Source organism: Astatotilapia calliptera, chromosome 23 (assembly GCF_900246225.1).
Source record: "Astatotilapia calliptera chromosome 23, fAstCal1.2, whole genome shotgun sequence".
Taxonomy (NCBI): domain Eukaryota; kingdom Metazoa; phylum Chordata; class Actinopteri; order Cichliformes; family Cichlidae; genus Astatotilapia; species Astatotilapia calliptera.
In genome coordinates, this window is record NC_039323.1 from 42,897,970 (window position 1) to 42,925,744 (window position 27,775).

Here is a 27,775-nt window from a genome sequence, read left to right on the forward strand (position 1 = left end):
CCGGCACGGCAGGTGCTGCTTGAGACATGTTTCTGCAGGCTCCAGCAGTTGGTAGGTTTGAAATTATGATGGCTCACTGTTTCACAGCAAATAATTATACAGGTTAATGTATAGTGCATCTCTTAGGCTGATTGCATGCAGGACCTGAAGAGTAATAAGATGTCCTTTGTTAATTTCATACATGTATGATATTCTTTTACTGTTACAGTTTTTGCCCACTGCTTGAACACATTTTGCAAAACCCCGCTCGCTGTGCCAAAACTGTACACACAAGTACACATGACACAACACTGGGAAATATACCATTCACATCTGTGCCAAATTGGAACTCTACTCCCAAAACCTAAACTCTGCTGTCAAAACCTAACATTCCTTTGTCAAAATGTAACTCTGTTGACAAAATGACACATACTTGCATCATATGCAAACACTCACAGATCAGGGGGAACACACTAGTCTGCTGTACATAAAACACTGCAGTCCTTGATTCCCATTGTTTATTCAGAAGGCACATTTACAGGGGACACATTTCCAAACAACCATAAACGCAAATAGACCTACTCAATACTGTACATTGCAGTACCATGAATACAGGTACAGCAAATAAAACAACAACAACACAATAGTACTGCAATAGAAAAAACACTATACTGTAAACACAAAAAACCATGACAATTGTGCATAAGTGGGCTCATGGATCCCGCCGTCTGTTGGGGTCTGGCCACAGGACCTCATCAACATCGCAAGCAATGTCCTCTCCCGCTAGGCACCGGGGTAAATATCCTCTTGCTCTCCCTCCATCCATGCTTGCAAAGTTCTTGGAATGGCTACGCTGAGGGCTTTTTGTAGTTGGCTAATTGGTGTTCGGTTTTGCAAGTAGGTGCCTTCAGGTGTGTATTTGAGTGGTTGCAATTACCCGATGTGTTTTGTATTTTGGATACATGTGTTTTCCGAATGGCACCCTGAAATTTCATTTTGTGAGCGAAGTGTCTTATGTATGAAATAGAGTGTAGCATGCAGGACCATGTGTGTTGCATGAGGGAGTAGGTGTGTTGCATAATTGGTACTGGGGTGCAAAGCAGCGCTTTTGTTTAAGGTAGGGGTACATGTGTTTGAGGTATGGTAACAACAGCTTCACGTTGTGTTACTTTAGTCTAAGCATGGGTTTATAGTGTTCAAGCAACGGGCAAAAACTGTAATAGCTTTGTCTGCTTGTTAAAGCTCGGGGTCCGGTACCTGTCTTCATCACCACGCCCTGACTCATGACTCACACATGATTGGTTAACGTCTCGGAACTAATTCGTTTTATTCGTTAACCGATTGTTCGTCAACATCCAGTTTCCGTGCCAGGTCACTTCCAGTAAGACAGCACGTTCAAGACGTTGACTAATATAACATAGAAAATATTTGCATTTTTTCAGACTTTGCACATATACCGCTTCTTTAACGTGCAGATGTAAAACGACAATGATGAAGGAAAACTCGGATCTCGCTCACGTTCTCGTTTTATCCAGTAAACCGGTTCGTTTTCTTTTCTTCTGAAAGTCCTAACCGGAAATTACTTGAAAAGCGACCGGAATCTCTTCCTGGTCGATGTGGACAGAAAGAAGAAATTCAGGGTGAGGTCTGTTGTTGTAGTTGCGATAATAATGGGGAGAATTACTGACGATATGTCGGGAGAGGCCCGTGGTGTATGCAGGACTGCGTTGTGCGGCGTATGAAGCCCACTTTCATTATGCTTGAACAGATGTGCAGCGCTGCATTCTCCATGGACACTGTGTTAGCCGCTAACGCTACAGACTAGTGCACCTGTGACCGGCTTCTTTGTGTCATTTCAATCTGCGGTTATTTTCCCCATTGACTGTTAGTTAACTCAGCTTATTAAGGTGAACTTTAGGAGGTTTTTTGCAATCATCCAGGGCGGCAAGCCCCAGTCACTGGTATCCGACGTGCTGTGCAAGGTTGACGAAGAAGTCCGTCTCCAGAAATGCGTGGTGTTCGCTCAGTTTGCCCCTGGCTGGATGTTTATAGATCCACATAGTCCCAGAATAGTTCCGAAAGTCAGCGATGGCGTCATCCAAAGCAAAGGTCGGAGTCAACAGTGAGACAAACGCCCTTAAAGACAGTAAAAGCAACGCGAGCAGCTCAGCTGAGGACGCCTCACCACATAACCGCACATATTGCCTTGATGACCTGGAGACTGTCGCCACAGTCGGTGAGTTGACCACAACATTTGATTTGTCCGTAACTGTTCGGGTGTCTTATCTTAGGCTTAGGCGGGGTGTTCCCCAGAGGTGTTTGACGCCAGAAAACCTTTTTAAAATTGATGAGTTTTCATATTTGAGATCTTTTCCTTAAAAACATAAAGCTGGAGCTGGTCACACCTGGACCAGGTGCTGATGGTGTGCAGGGTGAGAGTTTTACAGTCTGTGCTGATTGGTTTCTATGATCGTAACATGTTGTTACAGAAGCAGAAGCTTTGCTGGAGTGTTCAGTGATTTCCTGTTATTGGCAGTCGTTGCCAACTGAAAGGTTCTCTGCTGTGAAACAATCGGATCTGTTCTGTTTCCTCATTAAAATGATCCCTCAGTTGGTCTGAACTGTGAGCGTGCAGTGTGTCACTCTTACTCACACGTTCACTCTTCTGCGTTTTCATTCAGTGTCCAGTGTGTGGCTGTTTGGAGTCATCGACTGTGCTGTGCTCAGGTCTGATAGACCGAATCCTGACTTTGATTCATTCCCATAGAAACTGTTGGAATTGAAGGTTCTGGTCTGAATGAATCTTCTACCGTTTCTTTATCTGTACTTTTCCCAGTAGTGTAAGCTCACTACTGCTGCTGCTGCTGCCCGTCACCCCTCCCAGGGTACGCGCCACCAAACTTTTAAGCTTACCTTTTTTTTTTTTTTCATTTAAATACTCATATTGGTTGTATCAGCAGCAAAAACCACATATTCAAACAGAACAAACACCATTTTTACATATTTACATCATGGACAATAGTTACCAAAGCAGAGTACTGTACAGTTATTAAAATTAGAGTACAGATAAGTGGCAAGCCCAGGCTGTAGTGTGCAAACAGAGCCGGATACTGAAAGGTGCAGTTACAGCGCTGATGTAAACCTCTGTTTGCTGGGAGCAGTTCTGGTTGTGCAGTCTGACAGCTGCAGGGAGGAAGGACCTGCAGAAACGCTCCTTCATGCATCGAGGATGCAGCGGTCTGTCACTGAAGCAACATCTACATGCATGGGCTGGGAGACTCTGTCCATCAGAGATGTTATTTTGGCCAGAGTCCTTCTGTCTCCCACCACCTGCACTGGGTCCAGGGTGCATCCCAGAACAGAGCTGGCCTTCCTGATGACTTTATCCATATAATATGGGTTCCATAGGTCAGATTATTAGGTGCGCTCAGACTTGATATGGTACAAAAAAGTAAGAGGCATTTTAAAAAAAATTAGAACAATATAAGCACCAGTGTCAATAACAACACTGTTTTTCAGCTGTGCCCCCACACACCGTGTGGTGTACATGCACACTATGCCTGACCTAAATCCAGTAGAGCAGCATGTTTTGGTCCACCTAACCTGCCCAGATTCACCTCAACGATACCCTGGTCCAGATCTGCGAGGAGACCCTGTCCCTTGTCTCATTAGGAGCGTCCCCCATGTTGTCAGACGTCCATACAGGCACATAAGGAGTATCCTGCTGCATCAGTTTATCACTTTGGTTTTTGGAGTCTCTTTGAATTTAGCTTACTGTAGTTTTTTTCCACATTTGTATCAAATGTGGCATCCATTTGTTATTAACACATTATCCATTGAGCAGCATCAGGACCCGCACCAGTGGGGGGGTGCATGGTGGGTCCTGAGGTCCTGAGTTGGAATCCACCACCTGGCCTGTTCTGCATGCGTGTTCTACCCATGTTTGCGTGGCGTCTCTCTGAGTAATCCAGCGTCCTCCAAACACATGCATTTGGTGGGGTTGGGTTAATTGATGATTTTAAACTGCCCATGGGTGTGAATGGTTGTCTGGAGTGTGCTAGGCTCCACCCCCCATGATCGCTCGGCACCATATTGTCTTTGCTGACTGAATTGAGTTGGTGAGGAAGGCTGCTGGTGTTTCTGTGTAACTGCTGGCACATCCATCCCTGCCAGGGTTGCACCTCCGCGTCAGTCCAGGACTTAAAGAGAAATGTCGCACTTTTTAAACACAAATAATAGTTTTATCCTTTTAATATGCAAACACTGCAAATAAGTATCTCATCCAATAATACTTCAGTCAGTATTGGGCGTCAGTGTGCTTCATCATAACTGTGTGGAGGTTACCCTTTGCTCAGGTCAGCTAGTATAAATGAATGAAGGCTCGTGGTTATCAGTAAACAATAAATATAAAGGTGTCACATCTTTCAGTAACAACTCGATTTGGTGCAGTTTGAACTGAACAGATTTGCATTTCAGTGACTACAAATGGCATCCAATTGAATAAAACTATGGGATGACACCATTTATGAATTGTTATGGAAGTGAAAAGTATTCTTCATCTTCTTCTTCTTCTTTTTAAACATAATTTCCTCTGGAAGGATTCTGATGCTGATATCTGATAGGCCAATAATGTCACCTGACCCATGTGTCATCTGGGCTGTAGAGATCAGAAAGCTGCCATGAACATGCCCAGGCAGAGGTTGGACATGTTCAGGCAGCAGGCTGCCGTGAGGACACCTCACTGTTGGCACCTGCTGTACGTGATGCCACAAGAACTCGGGCAGAAACCTTCGGACTCTTACCCAGAGGACTTACAGCCCAGCCAGCCGTGGGCTGGATTTAATAATAATAATGGATTGGATTTATATAGCGCTTTTCAAGGCACCCAAAGCGCTTTACAATGCCACTATTCATTCACTCTCACATCCACACACTGGTGGAGGCAGCTATGGTTGTAGCCACAGCTGCCCTGGGGCAGACTGACAGAAGCCAGGCTGCCATATCGCACCATCGGCCCCTCTGGCCAACACCAGTAGGCGGTAGGTGAAGTGTCTTGCCCAAGGACACAACGACCAGGACAGAGAGCCCGGGGATCGAACCGGCGACCTTCCGGTTACAGATACGCTTCCCAACCCCCTGATCTCTCTTAAGCACTGCATTTTTTAATCAGTGTGACAAACAAATGCACGTGCCACACGTTACTTGAATTCAGAAAAGCTCGAGTCCGTTAGATATCCAATTTACAATTGTGTAAACTGGATGTGTAACTGTCTGTAGGGATGAAAGGAGCATGTCATAGAGTTTGCACTTAAAGACCAGTTTACTCAAGCTCAGCGAGTTTCATGATGTCTTATACTGATGTCACAAAAGTCCAGATGAACAGGATCAGCGCTCCTGGACTGAGCGTGCATCAAACCCATACCTTCCTGTTGCTGCTGTCACCCTGACGCTCGTCTCCACCCTCTCCACACTGATCCACCTCTCTTCTGCACTGTGCACTGCTGTGGATGTTTGCGGCATTTCACAGCTTGTTGTGTCTTTATTGTTGTACCTGTTTGCCTCTCATGCACATGCATGTTTTCTGTTTTGCTTCTACTGACATTCATCCTTCTTCTCTCCAGTGCATACCTCCACCTGTCAGGCTCTCATCTCTTTCGCTGCATATAATAATGTTGTCTGAGAACATCATAGTCCAAGCAAACTCTCATCTGCCTCGTCTGTGAATCTGTCCATCGCCAGTCCAAGGAAGAAGGGGCTCAGAGTCCCCCCGATGTCACTTCAACCCAGCCCTGATCCGTCTGTCACTCCTGCACACCTGGCTCATTCTCACAATGTCCAGTCCAGCTTTCTGAGTCATTGACTGCTATGCACTCCAGACATTGGATCAGTTCCCTTAATTTACTACAGCACTCCAAACGTCTTATGAATAACTACAAGCCTAATATTAGCTGTCATGGTCAGATTAAAAGCACCTGGAAATGACAGTTTATATAATAAATATCTTTACAGCTGTGATCCCTGATGGCTCGCTGGGCCCTGTTTTAAAATCCTCTCTGATTTATTTTATAGAATTTTTCCTCCTCCTCCTTCTTCTGGTTGCATTTCCTCTCTGTATGAACTGAAGATATGTTTGTATCTCTGTGTGGTTCAAGTTGAACTTCTCATCTGCTGCCTGTGTGTGTGAGTGTCCTCCACATATGTGAGTCACCCAGTCTGTTATGGGTCTTAAAGTTCTCCTTGTTGTATAGTTGGATCAAGATCAAATGAAAAAAGTTCCCCTGGCAGAACGATTTGAGTTAGTCACTGTTTACTAAAGGGTGGAAACTGCACCCATCTGTCACCTCTGCTGTCTTTTTGAATGAAGAAACAATGTAAGGAGCCTTCAAAATGATGAATAGTCTAACATGCAGCATTTTGGTAATATGCATTAGGCTGCACACAAGCCAAAGCCTAATGAGTGCTGGGCAGGTGTGCAGCAGGGGATCGCATTCATCCGCTGTTTCTGGAAGCAACGGCATAAAAATCCTATTTGCCAACTCATTTTGTCTGATGAGAGGGATTTGGTGGCTAAAACAGACCAGCTAAAGCTCTTTATATGTGCACTTTAATTGTCATTGAAAACATAAGACAGCTCTCTGGTGCCATTAGGTGAGTCTGCTGCTGTCACATGCTGCGGTGGCCTTTGTGACCGTCACTCACAGTTTGGGGATTTGTTGATCCTGCTTTTATTTATTTATTGTAACTGGCGGTGCAGTGGGAATGTGTGCTGTTGCATACAGTACAGTTGTTTTGTCTAAGCTTCAGAAGCAAACAGGTAGATGAAGAGTTATGGATCAGTTTCAATTCAAAGTACATTATTGTCTGATGTCACCTGGCCTTCACTTTCAGTGTCACTGCTTGGTGTCTGATCACAACACTGAAAAGCATCTCTGTGCTTAGTAACATAACCGATTGCCTGTGAGAACAGTTCTGTTCTTGGATGAGGGGAAAGGCTTGTCTAACAACATGCTAATTATGTAGTTAAGTGCACTGACGGCTTGCTAGCATTAAAGCTCTCCAGACTGGCTTTTGTTAAATCCTCCCACCATAATGTTTTGGCACAGTCTGCATGGAGGGCAACTGAAGAGTACACAGCTGTGCGTTTCATTCACCCACTATTCATGTCCTATTATAAGAAGCAGAGCCATCCTCTCTAACCCAACTACAGACCAGTACAGAAACTGCTCTTCTCTGACTAGACCTCTGCAAATGACTCATTACAAAGACTGAGGTGTGCGCCGTCTCCCTGAACCAGCTCATGCAGCAGGGCTGATGCAGACGGTCATAATCTTTGGTAATAGGGCGTTGCAGCTGAGTGGGCTGCGTGTGGTCGTTTGGACCATTCTTACACACTGACAGTCCTACAGAAGCATTTTCATTTTAAAAGACATTTTTCTAGATACGACTTGTTCACCTGACTGTGACGGTGCACCGCTGTTTCTTTGTTGCTGTGGCAACAGCAACAGGACTGAGACAAAGGTTGATTGGAGGTAAAGCTGAGGAACGAGACAGCCAGCATTTCATTAGGCAGCTGCAGCAGCTCCACGTGTGACTCAGAGTAGCTGTTATATCACACAGCCCATCAGCGCCGCAGGAATAAAATGCCAATTGGTGCTTTGTCTTTAGGAGGAGAACAGTTCTGGGCTCAGGCCAATACCTGACTGCACAAACTGTCCTCATGTGGCCACAGGAGGACACGCTGCCTGCTCCTGTGGGATCTCAGCCATTACTGCCCACTCTCACAGTTCCACTGTGACCTGACGGCACTCGGTCTGATTGCTCGTGCCCTTTCTTCCCTGTCTGAATGAATCACATTATTCTGTTTTTCTTAATGTTGTTTCTCATAGCAACAAGTATAAGGAGACGTGAAAGACCCACGAGCAACAATGGTGTTGTCCAATCAGATTAAGGATACTAGTCACACATGTAAGTGCAAAAGGCATGAAAACACTTGCACAACTAGTTTACAGGAACAGAGACGAAACTGAAGTGCGTGCGTGTGCGTGCGTGTGCGTGCGCGCGCGTGCGTGCGTGCGTGCGCGTGCGTGCGTGCGTGTGTGTGCGTGCGCGTGCGTGCGTGCGTGTACACTCCCTGAACAGTACTCGTCAAACACTTTGTGATTGCTGCTTCATGTTTCATGACCTACTTTCTCGTGTTACTTTAGCTAATAGCAAATAGCTGCTGCTTGTATAGTCATGATTCAGAACCAGTAGGTGTTTGGGGTCAGCGCAGCAACGTTTGCTCCTCTTCCTCTGTAGCTGACAGTCTGCTTGTAATCAGACGTATTTAAAGCCCTTTAGTTCTCTGTGGGTGGCACTTAAAAGGTTCAGTTAAGCATCAGCAACCTTACTGTGCTGATGGGAGCTCACTTCAGTTCTCTTTGGCTTCAGTAGCTTTGCAATCAGAATTGGGATCTAAATGCACTGTGATGTGAAGCACATTTTGAATCTCTGCATGCTCCTCTTGTATCTTTTATCTGTTCATGTATTCATTTCTATTTGTGTTATTTCAGTTGTTACATTAAATGTGGTGTCGTATGGAGACGTGTAAGGCAGGACAGGCAGGGAAAAGAGTAATAATAAAAGGATACAAATGGAAATGCACACCGTATCGCCAACAGCTGCCCCTGTAGGAAAAAACAAACGTACAACTCCCAGAGCACATAAATGGGAAAATACGCAGATACTTGAATCAACAGTTGTACTGGGAGTAAGTGAGCGAGTGTTATAATAACTGCGTCTTTGTCACAAATGTGCTTCATAATGAGGATGGGAAGCCCCAGTAATGTCCCCCAGGAGCCAGAGGCAAATAATGAACCAGGACAACCGTGCCATTCGTAGCCCCCACAGTACCGAAGACCTGAGGCAGCACATCTCTGCGACATCTGCAGGCCCATCCTAGCAGGAGAGGGACGGAGGCCCCAGATGGGGTGTCCACAGCCAAAGGGTGAGAGTCCCAGAGGACCAGAGGCAACGGCCAGTCGCTAGAGACCAGCCACCTTGGTACTTGGTACAGGTTTCCAGGGACCTGAAAATTCCCCGGGACACCACCGAGTCTGGGGCACCCACTACCCCCACCACACAGAGTAGACTGGGGCTCATCTGCACACTGTGTCACAATACCAATCAGTTACAACAGACACACACACACACACACACACACACACACTAAAGGGACGAGACAAACTGGTCTGGGTCTGAAACAAGCTGCACCCAACAACGGTTGTTCCCTCACCTGGACGCCCCAACCCACCCAATTGGCCTAACGGCACCCACGAGGCGCAGAGTGGACATTCTAATGTGGGTCGGCCCAAACTGCACGGCGAGTTGGCCAGGGAGGTGCAGACAGCCCCCACAGGAGGGACACAGCCAGAGACCAGGCGACCCCGGGCGTGGGATCCCAGGCCCAGCACTCGCCCCTGCCCAGCTGGGGGCAAGTCCCCCACACCACAAGCACCCCAGTGCCCACATCCCAAGACCGTTAGGCAGCACCCACCCCACTTCTCAACCGTCACCAACTGAGGCAGATGCATAGACACTCCAAAACTGCAACCGCAGCTCTCCAGCCCCCAGGAGGCCACCAGGCACCCGTAGTCCCAGAGACCATCATCACCCACCTGCAAGTCAAACAGGGAAATGAGACTACACCCAACCACCCCCATTAAGTAGTGGAATTGATCAGTGGGGGCCGGAGGGAGACAAATTCATCCGTCCGTGGTTTGGTGAAGAGGCAGACATTCCACCCGTTTCTATTTTGATTGGTGCATAAGGTGTTTTTTTTGGTTTCCAGTTCATGAGGATACTTTTCTTTGTGATTCGTAAGAAAAGAAGGAGTATAAATGATGTATTTGCTTCCATATCTAGTTCACCTCTATCACTGAAGTTAAACAGTTTGGGTGAGGTTGGTATGCTGTAACGAGACATGTGGTCATAGGTCTTACCCACATGTGCTCACGACCATATAGCGTGCATATAATTCTCAGCAGTAGTTTTTGCAATAAGTGCACGTGTTCGACTGAGTGAGGTCCATTTGGAACGAACTTTGCCCTCTCAGTTTATGGTTGGGAGCGAAATTGATTTGTCAATTTTAAACAATACAAACTTTTTGAGGTACAGATATTTAAAACGTTTGACACCCAAGTAGGTATTTCTAGATTCAGGTCTCTGGGGTTGAATCTTTCCTGTATGATGATTTCAGTTTCTCATATTCAAGAAATGTGCATTTGCTGATTCTATGTGTTATAGGTTCTTCAAATGAAACAAATTTTCCATCTTGTAGAACATGTTCTGGATTTTTCCCCTTCTCGTGCCACAGTGAAAAACTACAAAGCATTGTCTTTTTCTGATAAATATCGGGATTGTTCCAAATCGGTGTTAGTTTCATGGGCTAAGTGGAGACTTCCCACCAGACTGTGAGAGAAGTGTTTATGTTGAGGGTTTTAAAGCACTTATGATGCTCAATGCTGGAGCTGATGGTGGCAGACTGGAGATTTTCACTTTTCTACAGAAGGCTTGCTCTGGGTCCAGCATAGGGCTGTCTAAGAAGCTTGGTTTAATCCATTTTAAAACAGATCTATTGGATAAGAAATGGTGAGAAAGATTTGTCAGTTCTAGATCACACTCATGTTTTGGTTTTTGTAGAGTTTAGACTTTTTATTAGGATCATTGAAAATGAGTAGTTTATTTTCAGCAGACTCATCATTTTAGTGGCAACTCTTCCCATGAGTGATATAGGTAAAGTTCTTCAGTGTGTGAGATCACCCTCTAGCATTTTTAATAACGGAATATGATTCAACTGGATCAGGTTTAAGAGCTCGGCTGAAAAATGTATACCTGGATATGTAATGTTACCTGGATATATTGGAGCGGTGTCTGACAGTTCAGAGGCAGAGCTGCTGATTTACTCTGGTCGATGGAGTGTCTGATATGGATTAAAACTTATCTATAAATGTGATCGTCTTTAGCAAGGTTTGTAAGTAAAGTAAGTAAAATGTTATTTATATAGGACCTTTCACGACGAAATCACAAAGTGCTTCACAGAAGCTAAAACATAAAAACAAAAAGCAGCCAAAAGCAAGTTTAAAAAGATGAGTTTTTAGCTGTTTTTTAAAAGAGATGACTGAGTCCACAGATCTCAGGCTCGATGGAAGATGGGAGTTCCAGAGTCTGGGGGCCACAGTTACAGAAGCTCTGTCTCCTTTTGTTTTCAACCTCGTGTAGTGGACATGACCTCAGGGACCTACTGGGGATGTAAGGATGTAAAAGATCACTGATGTATGTTGGTGCTTGTCCATGCAGAGCCCTGAATGCCAAAATCATAATCAAAAAGTGGACTCTGAATTTTATGGGGAGCCAGTGCAGCTGGATCAGCAGGGGTGTGGCATGGGAGTACCTGGAAGACTTGGTCAATAGCCTTGCGGCAGCATTCTGAGCACCCTGCAGACGGTCCAAGAAGGCATTACTTAGACAGGTGAACAAAGAATTACAATAGTCCAAACAAGATGAAATAAATGCATGTATGATCATTGTCAGTTCAGAGCGTGACACAGTAGGACTCAGCAAAGTTTCTTAAATGGTAAAAACAGGAGCGGACCAGAGATATAACGTGAGCGTCCAGCGTCAGAGCTGGGTCAAAAGTAACACCAAGACTCCTAATAGAAGATTTGGCAAATGAAGCAAGAGGGCCTAAATTTTCCACTACCAAGGGCACAAATTTATCGGGAGCATAAACAAGGACTTCAGTTTTCTCTTAAAGGAGATATATAACTGAATATCATCTGCATAGCAGTGATAAGAAATGTCCTTAAACGTGCTCAATAAGTGCTGAAGAGGGAGTAAATACAACAAAAACAATAAGGGTCCCAACACAGAACCTTGTGGCACACCATAGGCAAGAGAAGTGGAGGAAGACCTGAACTTAGAGGTAGCCACAGAGAAGAATCGCTCACACAAACAGTCCAAAGCAGACCCTGATATACCCACCCAGTGTCTCAGCCTATCTAACAAAATGTGATGGAAAGTAACACGTCATAAGCGTATAGGCTCACCTTCTGGTCTGTCTTCAGTTTGAACTTTGATAGCTACGTTTGGTCAGATTGCTGCTGCTAATGGTGAATCCGTTTAGTTCCAGTAGAGTTATATTGTTAAGAAGTTCTGCAGTGTCAGCATCGGAGGGATTCATCTGTGATGAGTGTAAAGCTGCATAAAGGTCTTTAAAATGTTTTTTTTCCTGCTGTACTGAGCGTGTCAATTTCTGGATTAAATCTAGGTTGAAGTCTCCTCCTATTATGAGTCGGTGTCAGTGATCAGAAAGGGAAGGAATGAAGAAAGGAGGGGTCATCAACATTTGGACCATATATACTAGCCAAACACAAACTTCATACATTAAGTATTATAAGTCTGCCCTCTGGATCTGTAAGTGTTGCTTATAGTGAAGTTAGTTTTTCTCCTAACAAAGGGCAGCCAAAGAACGCCCTTCAAACAAGCTGAGTTGTGCTTACAGATTGATTAAAGGAGTTCAGCTTGTAGTGAAGGAAAAAAGGGTCACACCAAATATTGACTGTGAAGCTTGGTAGAATTGCACAAATACTGCATTTTCCTTATATGTTTAAAAGTATGCAGAGGTTTCAATAAATCCATTTTGTGCATTTTTCCTGACACAATGTAAAACAGCATCTAAAAAAATGAAGGGTGTAAAGACTCTTGCACCACAGACTTGCTGGTGTGCTCCTGCGTACTATTAGAAACATTAAATAAGAACTAAGACACACACATAACCCGTTCACATGCAGCTAAAAACAGCCACAACACGCTGGGAAGAGCAGCCCGCCTGAGCTGCGCCTGCCTGGCACCAGGACGGCCTTGGTTCCAGGCTGATGATTACTCCTGCTTGATAAACAATCCTTTGTCATGGTCAGGTTCCCCTGTGTGACCCCCTACTTCCCCCTGTTTCTCCCACTTTAGGCACGGGGACTTTTGGACGGGTCTTCCTGGTCAAGGACAAAAAGAGCAGGGCCTTCTTTGCTCTGAAGCAGATGAAGATCCCTGACGTGATCCGACTGAAGCAGGAGCAGCACGTCCACAACGAGAAGGAGGTGCTGAGCGAGGTCAACCACTCCTTTCTCATCAGACTGTGAGTGCTCTTCGCAGTCTCATCTGCAAACACATGGGGGCTCGTAGTCCAGTTGTAAATATGATCAACCTATCTCTAATAATCAGCTATGTACCACAGGCCTTCAAGCTGGCTGTAGTTAAACCTTTACTCAAAAAGCATCTCTAGACCCAGCAGTCTCAGCTAATTATAGGCCAATCTCCTTCCTTTATATCAAACATCCTTGAAAGAGTAGTTCACACACTGAGGTCAATTATGGAGTTCCACAGGGTTCAGTGCAAGGCCCAGGTCGGTTTACACTTACATGCTTCATTACAGGCAGTGTAGATGATGAGGGACTAGCAGAGAGGCAATGTTTCTGTCACATTCTCTTTGCTGGCTTCCTGTTAAATCCAGAGTTGAATTGAAAGTCCTTCACAAACAGGGTTATGGTTTGCTTTGAGGTGATTGTTGTTGTGATCTCAACCTATATAAATAAAATAAAATTGACTTGAACATTTCTCAGTTTCGATGTGTTTTGGTGTGAATAATCATCCAAAGCATCATAAGAAAACACGCTTACTCTTTAGCGTGTAACATGGGAGCGTTGTGTTTTCTGTGTTACATAAAGGATAGAAATGACAAATTGTGAAAGCAAGAGTAGAGCTGAAACGTATGTGAGGGTCAGAGAGGCCAGCAGCCTCGTCCATCTTCATCAGTGACGGTGCTTTTTTGTCCTCGTTCATCTGAAGTGCCCTCCAGCTGAAACGCTTCCTGCACGCCTGCCCAAACACCACTGGGACATAAAAGAGCCGCAGAATGATGCAGCTTCTCATCTGATGTGATTCTCTCCACTTATTTAGACGTTAACAGTTTTGCCCTGCAGTGAACTTGTAGGACTGAACAAGACAGTGATGATAAAAGCTAAATGTAAGCCTGAGCTAACAGCACGTTTGACCCTGCTGTCTGTTACGTGGCAGGTTCTGGACTCACCACGATGAACGTTTTCTCTATATGCTCATGGACTACGTGCCGGGCGGCGAGCTCTTCAGCTACTTACGGAGCCGTGGGCGCTTCAGCAACGCCACGGGCCTTTTCTATACCTCTGAGATCGTTTGTGCCATTGAGTACCTCCACTCCAAAGAAATTGTGTATCGAGACCTGAAGCCTGAGAACATCTTGCTGGACAGCGAAGGACACATCCGTCTGACCGACTTTGGCTTTGCCAAGAAGCTCACGGACAGGTAAAAACCAGTGTTTGTGTGCTCACTGGATATTTGTTTTGAGGTAAGAACTAAATGCAGAAGAAAGATTTAAGGTAACGAATGCGTATTGTTGAAACAAGTAACACCCATAAGACACTAGCTGATGCTGGGGACGATACAGAGCTGTCTTTGCAATAAAATAGCTTCTTGTGGATTTCGTTCAACAAGCCTTTTGTAGCTTTCAGTTGCACGAGTCCATCATGAGCCCCTCAGCCTCAGTCACGATGCCTCATCAAGTAATGAAAGCTGATCGTGGATGTTGGAGACGAGTAACTGAGGTTTAACCTGAAAGGGCAGCAATGGTAGCAATGATTTGGTGTATAACTCTGTGCAGCACACAGACTCCATCTTCCGATTGCTCTTGAAGGTGTCCCACTGCAGAAAATTAGCTTCTGTGATTGGTGGAGAAAGTAGATGATTGCTTGTCAGAGCTGAAAGGAATTTGGAATAGTCTCTGAAATGATCTGTAAAGCCAGATGACAGATAACAAATGATATCATGTATTTATAGAAACAAAGCCAGGAGCAACAAAGCAGCTGATTCTAACCAGACGTGCTCATAAACTGAGTGGAAGGCTTCGTCTGATCCACGGCAGACGTGTCCTTCCAACACATTTGCCTGTTTATAGTAAAACATTTATTACATACAGCTGCAAGATGTATTGAACATTATGTTCATAATACGTTATTGTCCAATAAGCCTGGGCTTGTTGCTTTTTCTAATGCAATCATGTTTCTTTCACACCAGAACTTCATGTCAGCCGTCAGAGGCTCGTGAAGTATGGTCAGGTGGTGTGAATCCACCAACTGGAGAACAGCACCACAGGTCGCATTAAAACTGACGAGATCTATGACCTCAAGATCGGAGGTCAAGTTTTCTGAAAATCTTACAAACGCAATAACTTGAAAACGAGGCGACATGAGATTTTGAGAGCATAGAGGTGTGCGCCCGCAGGCTGACAGTACTTTTAATAAACCATGAAAGAAGGAACTTTCCAAGTTTTAATGCACAGACTTTATTTGCTGTGTGTTTTACTGAATCTGATTAAAAGATATGTTACCAAAGAAAAAAGCCCAGATTAGCATCATGTGATGCACACATGGGTGGCTGTCCCTTCCCTGCGTCTCACTGTGCCCCACAGGCTACTGCTAAACCTAGAGGTCAGACCTGAGCTGACCTTTGGTTGAAACCTGCAAATATCAGGTTCAGTTTGTGAGACTGAACCTTTATATTATAATCTGCCTGCCTCTCTGCCTCAGCTCCTTCCTACTGTACATCAAATAGAAAATGTAACCACTTCTTTATAAAGCGACGCCTCTGTAATTCATACAAGATAATGATGTGAGGAACAAATGTCCTCTTGATTGCAAATGCTGTCGGTGCTCTGCCCACACGGCTCACTGCGCTGCGTCTATACCCGGTTATGTCCTGGTTTGTGAGGATTCAGGTTGCACTTCATTACGTTTACAGTAGTGAAGTTTGTTCTCCTCATAACAGAGTATTTTGTGGGAACAGATCTGAATGTTTACTGTTGTTTGCGTGTTTATGTAACTACTGTGGGATCCATGGATGGGATGCGTGCACAGTAAATGACCTCGGACAGCATCTGCTGTCATTTGGTGACATTATTTTTTAAATGATCCAATAAAATAGAACATGTTGGATGTTGTTGATTGAAGCGTGGGATTTTGGGCTGAATGTGATTGGATAAATTTGGTATTTTGTATTTTTGCTGCATAAATTCTGTTTTTCTGCAGCTTTGCCTGAGAAAGAGCACAAACGACCATCGGTCAGGAGCCCTGGACACAAACAGCCGCTGCACTCGTGTGAGGCAGAAGCCGCCCTTTGTCTTTTTATTTAGGACTGTTTTAACTGTGAGGTTCTGCTGGATTGTGCACACGGTGCACGTCCACTGTCACGGCTTTAGCTGAAATTTAAAAGATGCACGAAAGCGTTCACAGGGGAGAGTTGACAGAGGCAGCTTGATGGCTTTTCACTGACTGAGGACGTTCACAACAGGTAAAAGCACTTTGGCTTGGACTCATGCTGCTCACTGGATGGTTGTATTGTTTTGAGTTTGATTGGCCAGTTAGCTCATAGAGAGCTTCATGTTCCTGTGAGATGGAGGAAATGTTTCACTGGAGGAGAAACTGGCGTCCTTTAGCCTGAATTAGATATACAGTAGTCGAGATCTCCCGGTCACCTCAGCAGAATGTCGAAGATGCAGAGTGAAGGCAGAGATGGCTTTATGTCTGCACTGCGGTCTCAGTTTCTCTCTGCATTTCGCCCAGAGCTGTACATGTAAAGATAATGGTGTAAGATTACATTTCCCCCAGACTGCGAGAGCAGAACAGATGGACAGCAGATACCTTTCTGATGTGCAAGTGACCCTCTTATATAAATGGAGGGCAGCACAATTGCCTGGAATAGGAAGACAACTGCCTGATTGCCACGAGCTTTGTTGTGCTCGCCACGTTCAGGTTGTGATAAAGCACAGAGCTGCCAGTGTCTCCACAGTGCCCCCTGCTGGCAGATACACTCATCAGCACATTCAAACGTGACGACACGAAACTGTGAAGAGCAAGAACACATCCCTCGATATCATCACATATCACACTTATGTCCATCCTGCACCCCACGTATGATTCTACCGACAGCAGCAGCCTCCTCCTCCTCCGCCGGGGCGACGTGATTTCCATACAAATTACTGTTGTCATGGTAACTGGTTGAAAGAGGTCATTACCTAGGTGATATTGGTGACAAATGATGAAAGACTGGCACTGGACCAAGTGCTCTTCAACAAAGGACAAGTGGCTTTGACAGAGGCGCGTGTGTGCGTGCGCGTGTGTGCGTGCGCGTGTGTGTGTGCGCGTGTGTGTGTGCGCGTGTGTGCGTGCGCGTGTGTGCGTGCGCGTGTGTGCGTGCGCGTGTGTGTGTGCGCGTGTGTGTGTGCGCGTGTGTGTGTGCGCGTGTGTGTGTGCGCGTGTGTGCGTGCGCGTGTGTGCGTGCGTGTGTGTGCGTGCGCGTGTGTGTGTGTGGTGTGTGTGCGTGTGTGCGTGCGCGTGTGTGTGTGGTGTGTGGTGTGTGGTGCGTGTGGTGTGTGTGCGTGTGTGCGTGCGCGTGTGTGTGTGGTGTGTGTGGTGTGTGTGTGGTGCGTGCGTGTGCGCGTGCGGGTGTGTGGTGTGTGTGGGTGTGTGTGGGTGTGTGGTGTGCGTGCGTGTGTGTGTGTGTGGTGTGTGTGGGTGTGTGTGGGTGTGTGGTGTGCGTGCGTGTGTGTGTGTGTGTGTGTGCGTGGTGTGTGGTGTGTGGTGTGTGTGTGTTGGCGCGCAGTGTGTTGTGCTGTGGTGTGTGTGTGTGGTGTGTGTGCGTGTGTGTCGCGACGTCGATGTGGGCGGCGTCGCACATGCCACGCAGAGTCGGTCAATCAGCTAGACAGGAGCATGCACAGCCACATGTAAGTAATCTGCTCCTAGACTGCATTTCATCACAGCACCTCGACAAACAGCTGTAGTGATGATGATGTGTTTCAGTCTTATCTTCTGATGTTGTCCTCTAATGTTCTGTGTTGGAGGATGAAACCTGCCCAGTGTTGCTGCAGTGCGCTCACACACTGGCGTGGCTGCTTTGTTAGTAATAGACTAAGTAAGACTTTGGTTGCTGTGGCAGAAAGATGATGCAGAGGTGATGCACATTTAAAACACGCCTAACTGAAATGTGCAGGAGCGATGCTGTGACTAATAGTGTCGGCTGGTTTTTCTTTGTTCCATTAGTCTGCTGGTGTGTCACCAGTTGCAGCAAAGCAGCTGATGTACTTTATTAGTTTAGTTACAGATTTGTGTTCCTGTTCTGCGCTTCATGGTTCACAGCACAGCTTCAGATCCAGGTGAGAGCAGAGTGTGGGTGTGTGTCCAGCACCAGCTGTATCCAGTCTGAATACAGATCAGTTTAAGCCTTTTATTGGTCTGTAAATTCTGAGGACGGAGAGGGAGAGACAATTAAACATGCTAGAGTGGACATGTGGGCGGGGTCAACAGCAGCAGTTATAAATGCCTCTGCCCATATTCACTGATGATTTTCTCCCAGTGTCCAGGTGGGTTCTCTCCAGGTTACTGCGACTTCCTGCCAGTCTAAACACATGCAGGTGGAGGGTTAAACTGTGTGTAGGTGTGAGTGTGTCTGTGTTAGTCTGGCAACCTGTCCAGGGTGTGTCCCACCTCTCGGTCGGTACATGCATTTAATGGAAGCTTTGTGTGTTTTCCATTCGCACACTGTGGACGTTGTAAAGCATTTATGGACATGAATAGTAGCATTTGACAGGATTGCTGTCTCTCTAAACATGGCTGCCACTATATTAACGTGACAGTCTATAAATCTGTTCTCCACTCTCGGATTTGGAACATGTGATCATGTGAGTCTGCACAATAACAGGAGAGTTTGTATGCATCAAAAGCAGCTCTCACCAGCGTGCTTGTTTAGCTGTGTGGAGTCAGGACGATCTTCCAAGGCTCCTCTAAGTATTGGATCCTTTGATGGACTTCTTCTTTGTGGAGAGACTGAAACAGTGTTGTGCATGTTTATTCTTTCACCTCACAAATTGTCATTTCACTTATTTTGAAAAGTTCTGGTCGACACGATTGAGCCTTTGTCTCAGACTGTGTCCACCCTAGAACGGGCGTAAGTTGTTCTGAAGGTAACATTATCGTGTGTACCCAACTGAAAGGAGGTTTACAAATGTGAATAGAGTTGACTAAAGCAGCATATTGCATTAAGTGTAAGGCAGTGTACACAGACAGCATCTCTAAAGCTGCTCCTGCTTCCCGTTATTGTTCGCACCTCCTTCATTTGTTGCTCAGTATTTGATTTCACTGCCGGCCTACGGCTGTGCGATATGACCAAAACCTCATGTCCCGATATCAGACATCTATCGTCCGATAACGATATAAATCACAGAAATGTAACATTTTCTGTAAATTCTGTGAATCTCGAGCAGCTCGACTTGCGTGAAGTGTTTCCAGCTGCGCGTCGTGTAGCTGGAGTCGAGTGTTTTAACCAATGCATGAAACGATACATTTTTAGACATAAGTTGTAACGGCGCCGTTTTCTTTGTATTTCTTACACGGCGTGCTGCGGGGAGAAGCCTGTTCTAACGTTTGAGTCTGAGGTTTATTTTTTAGCACCTGGCGTCTTTTTTACTTCTCACCCGTAAATAATCTGCTCTTTCACGTGATTCAGTTTATTTTGAAAAGTCTCAACAGGATCTTGAGCTTTATTGTGAAAGGTTTATGTGGAACATAAACAAGCGGACACGCGATGCTGTTACCGTCGTTGTTGCTAACGACAACGCATAAAAACAGGCGCTTGTCCGTCCGTAGTGTGGTTATATTAAATATAAGAGAAAGAGAGAACTTTAAGAAATGAACACAGCCGCTACAGTGACATCAGAACATGAACAAATATTGCCGTAAACAGTTTATTTTGTGACACCACGAAACAAACGATAGCGTAAAATGAAACGACGGACGTTTTTATATCGTCATCAGATATATATGGTTATAGCAAACAGCCCTATGCCCGCCCACATTACACTCAGGCAGACATCGATCCATTACTCTTCCCACGTCCACACTGAGGCCCCACATCCTCATGGTAATACTGAAGATGACACAGCTGGGCCAGAATGCAAGTGCAGATCACGTTAGCAGTGTGGAACGTAAAGGTTACAAAAAGAAATGATAACGGGGATCACAGAACTGTTTGTGTTTGCATCTTGTCTCTGGACCAACTGCAGAAGCATCATGGTGATGCAAATACAAATGAGAAGGATGTTAGAATCACCTGAAACCCTTCATCATAAAAAGGCTCACGTTGGTCTTCTGTGGCCAGTTTAGCCACTGGATGAATTAATAACATTCATTTATGATCTGAACATGAAGCCATTTCACACCAAAGCTGTTCTTACTCTGCTAGTTATATGGAAAGAATCAATAACTTTGACAGAAAGAAAATTACAATGAAACCTGTTATTCATAATAACTCAGCTGTCACACAAGTAGGTTTGGATTGAAGAAGCAGGAGATGGAATAAATATTTGATGTCCTCTCTGGCAATCAGGACCTGGACTCTGTGTGGGACTCCTGAGTATCTGGCCCCTGAAGTCATCCAAAGCAAAGGTCACGGCCGGGCAGTGGACTGGTGGGCTCTGGGCATCCTCATCTTTGAAATGCTGGCTGGGTAAGTGGTGCAGTCTATGGTAAACATCTCTACACCTGCTGTAAACACTAGAGGGCACTCTCCTCCATTAGACCGACTAGGGTAAATCTGCACTCCTTCGTTTTGTAAAAGGCAGTCAGAGTCGAACCTGTTTGACCTTTAACCTCCTAGGACCTGCGTCCACATATGTGGGCATCACATTTTGGGTTATTTAGACCAAAATACTCAATTTTGCTCTACAAGGGCCTGATGTCCACTGACGAGGACGTAATGCTGCTACTGCTCTATCAACATTTTAAACGAATATCTTCATATGTGGCTCTCATTTTTCTTAGAAACAAAAATAAGGTAGAAAAAAATCTGGTAATTCTTTGTTTTTACATTCATCAGGACCCAATCAGCCCAAATATCAAAGAGAGATTGAAAATGTATCCTGTGGAAGATTTTGGGTCTTAGGAGGTTAAAGTCAGGCCCAAGGCCACGGCTGATATGTGGAGGGAGACGTGCTGAAATCTACAGTCTGACAGCTCAGAGAAATATCTGCAGATACACACAATAAGGCAGGTACACACTGACAACCACCGAGGTCTCCCTCACATGCCTGAAATAAGCTTTTGGGTAGACATAAAGCAGCACGGAGAGAGCAGACCACTGCAGTGGTTTGTGTTCATGGAGCAGAAGAATTATTCAGTTAATCGTACTTTGACTTATTAGTCCTTTGTTTTTACAGGTAAAAATCTCATTTCCAGGAGAGACCTGCATTACTGCTGTTATTGTCTCATGCTGGGAAATCTTGTCATTATTAGAGGCTGTAGAGCTGGGACAAATTAATCTGTGAATGGGCCTCATTGTAGCACAGGAAGAACAACAGCACTGATCCTTATAGAAAGCACCTCTGTTTGTTCTCATGTGCTCACAAACAATAAGGATTTCCATTCGTCTGTGGCATTCCAGCAGTGCTGAAGGCTGTGATTGGCTTGTTTCAGAGACATTAATCCAGCAATGATTTCACTGCACAGTGCATGTTGCATTATGTACAGCACTGTGCAAAGGGTGGAAGCACTACAAACATGCCAGAGACCCTTTGAAAGTAATGGCAGGAGTACTTTGTCGTTACCACAAAATGAGTGAAGACAGAAAAACTGGTCTTCAAGCCAACTGGCGAGTAGCTGGTTTAGCATCGGTGAGAACTTCCCACAGTGTTTCTGTGGATTTAGGCTTCCTCAGAGTCGTCTGTTTGTGCATCCCACACTGCATCACTTTCTGTTCTGCAACTAAGCAAAACGGAGGAAAGAGGATCTTAACTGAAATGTCCCTCAGTGACGGGGGGCGGGGCTTAACACAAATGTGTAAAAACTGCCTGAGGATGGAAGAAAGAGTTAAACTGTGGACTCTGTGTCTCAGTGCAAAATCTTCAGACCGTCTGTCTGGAGGGACACACGAAGCAGTGACTCGGACACATTCCAGTCTGAAAGGAAAAAAGCTTTCACAGAGTTTCATATTGACCCTTGATGTGCCACTGACACCTGTCCAGACTACATAACGCTCTTACATCAATCACGCTGAACCCCGTGGAGCGCCCTCCTCCACTTGCACTGAAATGCCACCTTTCTGTGAGCCTGGCCTGTCCTCCTCCTCCATCTAGGTTCTGTGTTTTGCTGGGAAAAGCTCCATGGCTTTGAATTGGTGGAAGGAATGTGACCTTTTTCCAAGTATGAGTGTGAGCAGGCGTTGAAGTGTTGGTGTATGTGGGAAAAGCTGCAGGCTGTGCTGCTCCCAGCAGAGGGACACTTCCACAGTCGGACAAAGACTCTTCATTCAGCATCGCCGTGAAGCTGTTTGTCACACGTCTCCACCAAAGAATGCAGCAGCTGTTTTTGAGAACTCAGCATCAGTAGATCATCCTGCTTTGGGCCAAAGCTTGTGTAGGAAAAACATCAAGTCAAGGATGAGGGGGAAAGTCTCCCTTATAATTTTACTTCTGGGCCCATATTCCTGTCCTTAATGGAAACCAGTACCCTTTTAGTATTTGCAGTTGCAGTACATGTGGCCGTGTATATGAAACCTTATTTCTTCTACAACTTACTTTTCTGCAGTACCTGATTTTCCACCTCAGCTCAGCAGAGCATCAGCCTGGTGGTTACATGGAGCTGCTGGAGGGGACACTTGCTGGTCTGGACTCCAGTTCCTCCACACTGCAGCCGTCAATACAATCTGATTTGAAAATGCTGGGACAAACCTACGATGCATGATCATTTAGTGATTCTTCAGGCTTTCTAGTAATTGAATGAACACCTCAGAGGTTCCCCTGAGGCTGTTTCATGAAGCTGACATAAAATCTCATTCGAGGGCATTTTACAAGGACAGGATCTTACTTTAGAAAAGCTCATGATCTCCTCACATTGGTTAGCTTTGTGGATGCAACTGGTTTCTGGAGAATTCTTCTTTATTGTAACGTTCCCTTGCAATCAGCAGAGGCTCTATTTTGCAGCGCTAATATTCAAATTTAAAGTGATGTGTACATTAACCATGAAGAGGCTGCCAGGAAAGCTTTCCCCCCACGTCCAGCAGCCTGAGGCTGTAGGCTAAGTGGAAGGAAGGAGGCCGGGGACTGGAGAGCGTCAGCAGCACGGTCCAGGATGAGACAACGAACATCTGCGAGTACATCAGGAAGATGGCCAAACATGACGGCATGCTTAGGGAGTACCTCAGGCAGCAGAGACCCGAGGAAGAGGAGGAACCATCATGGAACGGCAGCTAAGATAAGATAAGATAAGATAGAACTTTATTAATCCCTCGGGTGGGTTCCTCTGGGAAATTCGACTTCCAAAAAAAGCACAGCAACGACCAAAGTTACAGTTACAGAACTGTTATATATATACACACACACACACACACACACACACACACACACACACACACACACACACACACACACACACACACACACACACACACACACACACACACACATATATATAAATACAGAGACAAATATAAATAAAATATACAAAGGGGATAAATAGAATAAATAGGAATAAAAAATAAAAATACAAGTGAATTGCACATTTCAAGTATTGAGTCTATTGCACTGTTGACTATTTACAAAAGTATTGCAAAAGGTATTGTACAGTGAGGTGCAGAGGCACTGCAGCTCAGTTGTTCCCCCCTCCTTTGTCCTCCTGTCTCCCCTCCCTCTCCCCTCCAGAGAGGAGTTAAACAGTCTGATGGCGTGTGGGACAAAGGAGTTTTTAAGTCTGTTAGTTCTTGTCTTTGGGAGAAGCAACCTGTCACTGAACAGACTCTTCTGATTGTTTATGGCCGTGTGCAGAGGATGCCCAGCATTGTTCATAATGTCCATCAGTTTCTTTAATGTCCTTTTCTCTGCCACTGTCACCAGAGTGTCCAGCTTCATGCCGACCACAGAGCCAGCCCTCCTGATCAGTTTCTCCAGCCTGGATGAGTCCTTCTTTGCTGTGCTGCTCCCCCAGCACACCACAGCATAGAAAAGTACTCCAGCAACCACTGACTGGTAAAACATCCTCAGGAGCTTCCTGCAGATGTTAAAAGACCTCAGCCTCCTGAGGAAGTACAGTCGGCTTTGGGCTTTTTTATACAGGTGCTCTGTGTTACATGACCAGTCCAGTTTATTGTCCACCCACAGCCCGAGGTACTTGTACTTGTTGACCACCTCCACCTCCTCCCCCTCTATCTGAACCGGCAGTGGACCTTCTCTGGACCTCCCGAAGTCCACAACCAGTTCCTTAGTCTTTGAGGTGTTGAGTTGCAGGTGGTTTGTGTGACTCCATGCGACAAAGTTCCTCACCAGACTTCTGTACTCCTCTTCCTGATCATCCCAGATACACCCCATGATGGCTGTGTCGTCTGCAAACTTCTGAATGTGGCATAATTCAGAGTTGTAGCAGAAGTCAGAGGTGTACAGGGTGAAGAGAAGAGGGGACAGCACAGTTCCCTGTGGTGCTCCTGTGCTGCTGACCACAGTGTCAGACGTGATGTCCTTCAGCCTGACGTACTGTGGTCTGTCGGTGAGGTAGTCGGAGATCCAAGCCACCAGGCAGGGGTCCACCTCCATCCTGTTCAGTTTTTCCTGAAGCATACAGGGCCGGATGGTATTAAAGGCGCTGGAAAAGTCAAGAAACAGGATCCTGACCGTGCCTTTTCCCCCATCCAGGTGTGAGTGGGCTCTGTGTAGGAGGTACAGGATGGCATCCTCCACTCCGACAGCCACCTTGTATGCAAACTGTAGTGGGTCCTGGGCATGTTGTACCTGTGGTCGGAGGAGGTTGAGGAAGAGCCGCTCTAGGGTCTTCATAAGATGTGACGTCAGTGCCACCGGTCGGAAGTCATTCAACTCATTGGGCCGGTTCTTTTTGGGGACCGGGACGATGCAGGATGTCTTCCATAGGGCGGGCACTCTCCCCAGTCGCAGACTGAGGTTGAAGACTCGTTGTAGCGGCTCCCCAAGTTCAGCAGCACACGCCTTTAGCATCCTAGGACACACCTTGTCTGGGCCTGCTGCCTTTCTGGGGCGAAGCTTCCTCAGTTGCCTCCTGACCTGATCCACTGTGACACTGGGAGATGTTTGGGAGGAGGGGGGGGGGGGGGAGATGTCTTGCTGCTGAGAGAGGGATTGGAGGAGGGGGGTGTCATGGTGTCAGGAAGGGGGGGAAGCGAGGGAGGCAGGAGAGTGGGGATTGGACTCTGTAGTGAAGGTGAGGGTGGGGGGGTTGTGGGCTGGTCAAACCTGTTGAAGAAGTTGTTGAGTTCGTTTGCCTTCTCCACAGTCCCCCCCACTGTGCTTTTCTTGGTGTTGTGGCCTGTGATGGTTTTCACACCATTCCAGACCTCCCTCATATTGTTCCTCTCCAACTTCTGCTCCACCTTCCTCCTGTAGGTGTCCTTTGCTTCCCTCAGGCAGCGTTTCACCTCCCGCTGTGCTGCTTTCATCTCCTCCTTCACTTTGCTCCTGAAAGCCTTCTTCTTCATGTTGAGGACAGCTTTGACTTCCTGTGTTACCCACGGTTTGTTATTAGGATAACACCGTACCGTCTTAGCAGGGGCGACCGTGTCCACACAAAAGTTGAGGTAGTCTGTAAGACAGTGTGTCGCCCCCTCTATGTCCTCACCATGTGGGCTCAGGAGCACATCCCAGTCTGTGGTGTCATAACAGTCTCTCAGAGCATCCTCCTTTTCTGGGGTCCATCTCCGGATGGAGCACGTTGTGACCGGCTGCCTTTGGACGAGGGGTGTGTATTGTGGCTGTAGGTAAACCAGGTTGTGGTCTGACTTCCCTAGTGGGGGGAGGGGGGTGGCTCTGTATGCATCTCTCACATTAGCATACAGTAGGTCAATTGTCCTGTTGCTCCTTGTGGGACAATTCACAAACTGGTGAAAAGCAGCCAGAGTAGAGTCCAGTGTGGCATGGTTAAAGTCTCCAGATATAATAATGAAAGCCTCGGGGTTTTGTGTCTGCAGTAACTGTAACTGTGTGTATTTGCTCACAGGCAGCTGTTGCGTCGGCCCTCGGAGGGATGTAAACACACACACAGATCACATGACTGAACTCCCGAGGTAGATAATATGGCCGCAAGCTAACAGCTAGCAGCTCCAGGTCCGGACGGCATACCGAAACTTTAACGGAGACGTGTCCAGGGTTACAGTATCTGTTGTTAACGTAGACAATGAGTCCCCCACCTCTGCTTTTTCCGCTGGCCTGCGTGTCCCTATCGGCTCTCACAGATGTGAAACCGCATAGGTCTACGTTAGCCTGCGGCGTTAGCTCGGTTAGCCACGTCTCCGTGAAGATAAACAAGCTGCACTCACGGTAGAGGAGGTGGCTGCCATCCAGAATCCTACCAGAGGCTGGACAAAGCTGGACTGAAAGACAGCACAGAGCACTAATCATGGCAGCACAGGAACAAGCTCTGAGTACAAGATCCATAGAGGCTGGGGTCTATCACACCAGGCAAGACCCCAGGTGTGTAAAGATGCCCCTGAGACAGTCCAGCATGGTGCTGGGTGTCATCACTGATTTGTGGAATCGATTCGATTTGAATCAGGAAATTTTGCCTCAGACAGCCAGAAATATTGTAATCCTGATCACAGCACACATCCATATTTTTATATATCAAAACAAAGCTGACGCTTGTGAGACTTCATCACAGGTGTGAGCATCACAGCAGATCAAAGTAACTGAGGATAAAACAGAAAAACATGAAGCAGATTTTTCTGGCCTGACTTTGTAAAGCAGACAACCTTAAAAATATTCTGCAGTAGAACGAAAACGAAAGAAAACCATGAATCAACATGTGAACATGACCTGATGCTGCTGAAGTGAAGCAGAGTTACAGGGTTGATTACAGACTAGAGATGGACCGATCCGATATTACGTATCGGTATCGGTCCGATACTGACCTAAATTACTGGATCGGATATCGGAGAAAAATAAAAAATGTAATCCGATCCATTAAATATCACGAAAGCACCTCACAAAACTTGCAACACGCCGTAACTCACCTCAGAACGTTAGCACGTCGGAGCAGTATGCATCACGTGATAGAGCAGCTGTGGCATGCGGGACCTGTCGGTGGTCTGGATAGCATGTGGAGCTTCGCTAGCAACCCGGCATTTCATCTCCGACAAAGTTATCCCGAGAGAAGTAAAGCAAGTGTGTAAGTCCATCTCTGAATGTTTGTAAAGCATTCCTGCGTTAAGCTTAACAAGCGATATATGGAGCGACTGCCTCTTCTTGCTGCTACTTCAATCATGAAACTGCTTAACGATCAGCTGATCGGCTTTTCTGTCGCGACTCCGTCTCTCTAGTTTGCTTTTGGCCCACTTTGCACCAGAAAGAGGAAACCAGCGGCTGAACAACAGCAGCACGTTTAAGCTTGATCAGCTGTTGTTAGAATGTATTTAATATTACTTTCTACTCGAGGATCTTTTTCTACGTAGCTGACGCTGGTAACTGTGCAGGGGCGGATCTAGCAAAGTTTAGCCAGGGGGGCCGATAGGGCATTAACAGGGAAAAGGGGGCACAAAGACATACTTTTCTTTCTTATTCTCATTTAAAATGTCGAGCTTTTAATAAATAATTATCTGACACCCAAAGTTTTAATTTGATGCAAAATGAATAGAAGTCAATTACTGTATATAGTGAGTATTAAGTCTA

General features: G+C 45.9%; 1 protein-coding gene across 1 annotated transcript in view; it reads left to right on the forward strand.

Moving 5' to 3' along the window:
- Positions 1 to 1,331: 1,331 nt before the first annotated feature.
- prkx (protein kinase X-linked) overlaps positions 1,332 to 27,775 on the forward strand; it is a 41,496-nt gene continuing 15,052 nt past the window's right edge. The window contains exons 1-4 of the mRNA XM_026158238.1: positions 1,332 to 2,215; positions 12,982 to 13,150; positions 14,089 to 14,352; positions 20,485 to 20,604. Coding sequence (XP_026014023.1) covers positions 2,068 to 2,215; positions 12,982 to 13,150; positions 14,089 to 14,352; positions 20,485 to 20,604 — 701 coding nt within the window. The 5' untranslated portion in view covers positions 1,332 to 2,067. The remainder of the gene's footprint in view (positions 2,216 to 12,981; positions 13,151 to 14,088; positions 14,353 to 20,484; positions 20,605 to 27,775) is intronic.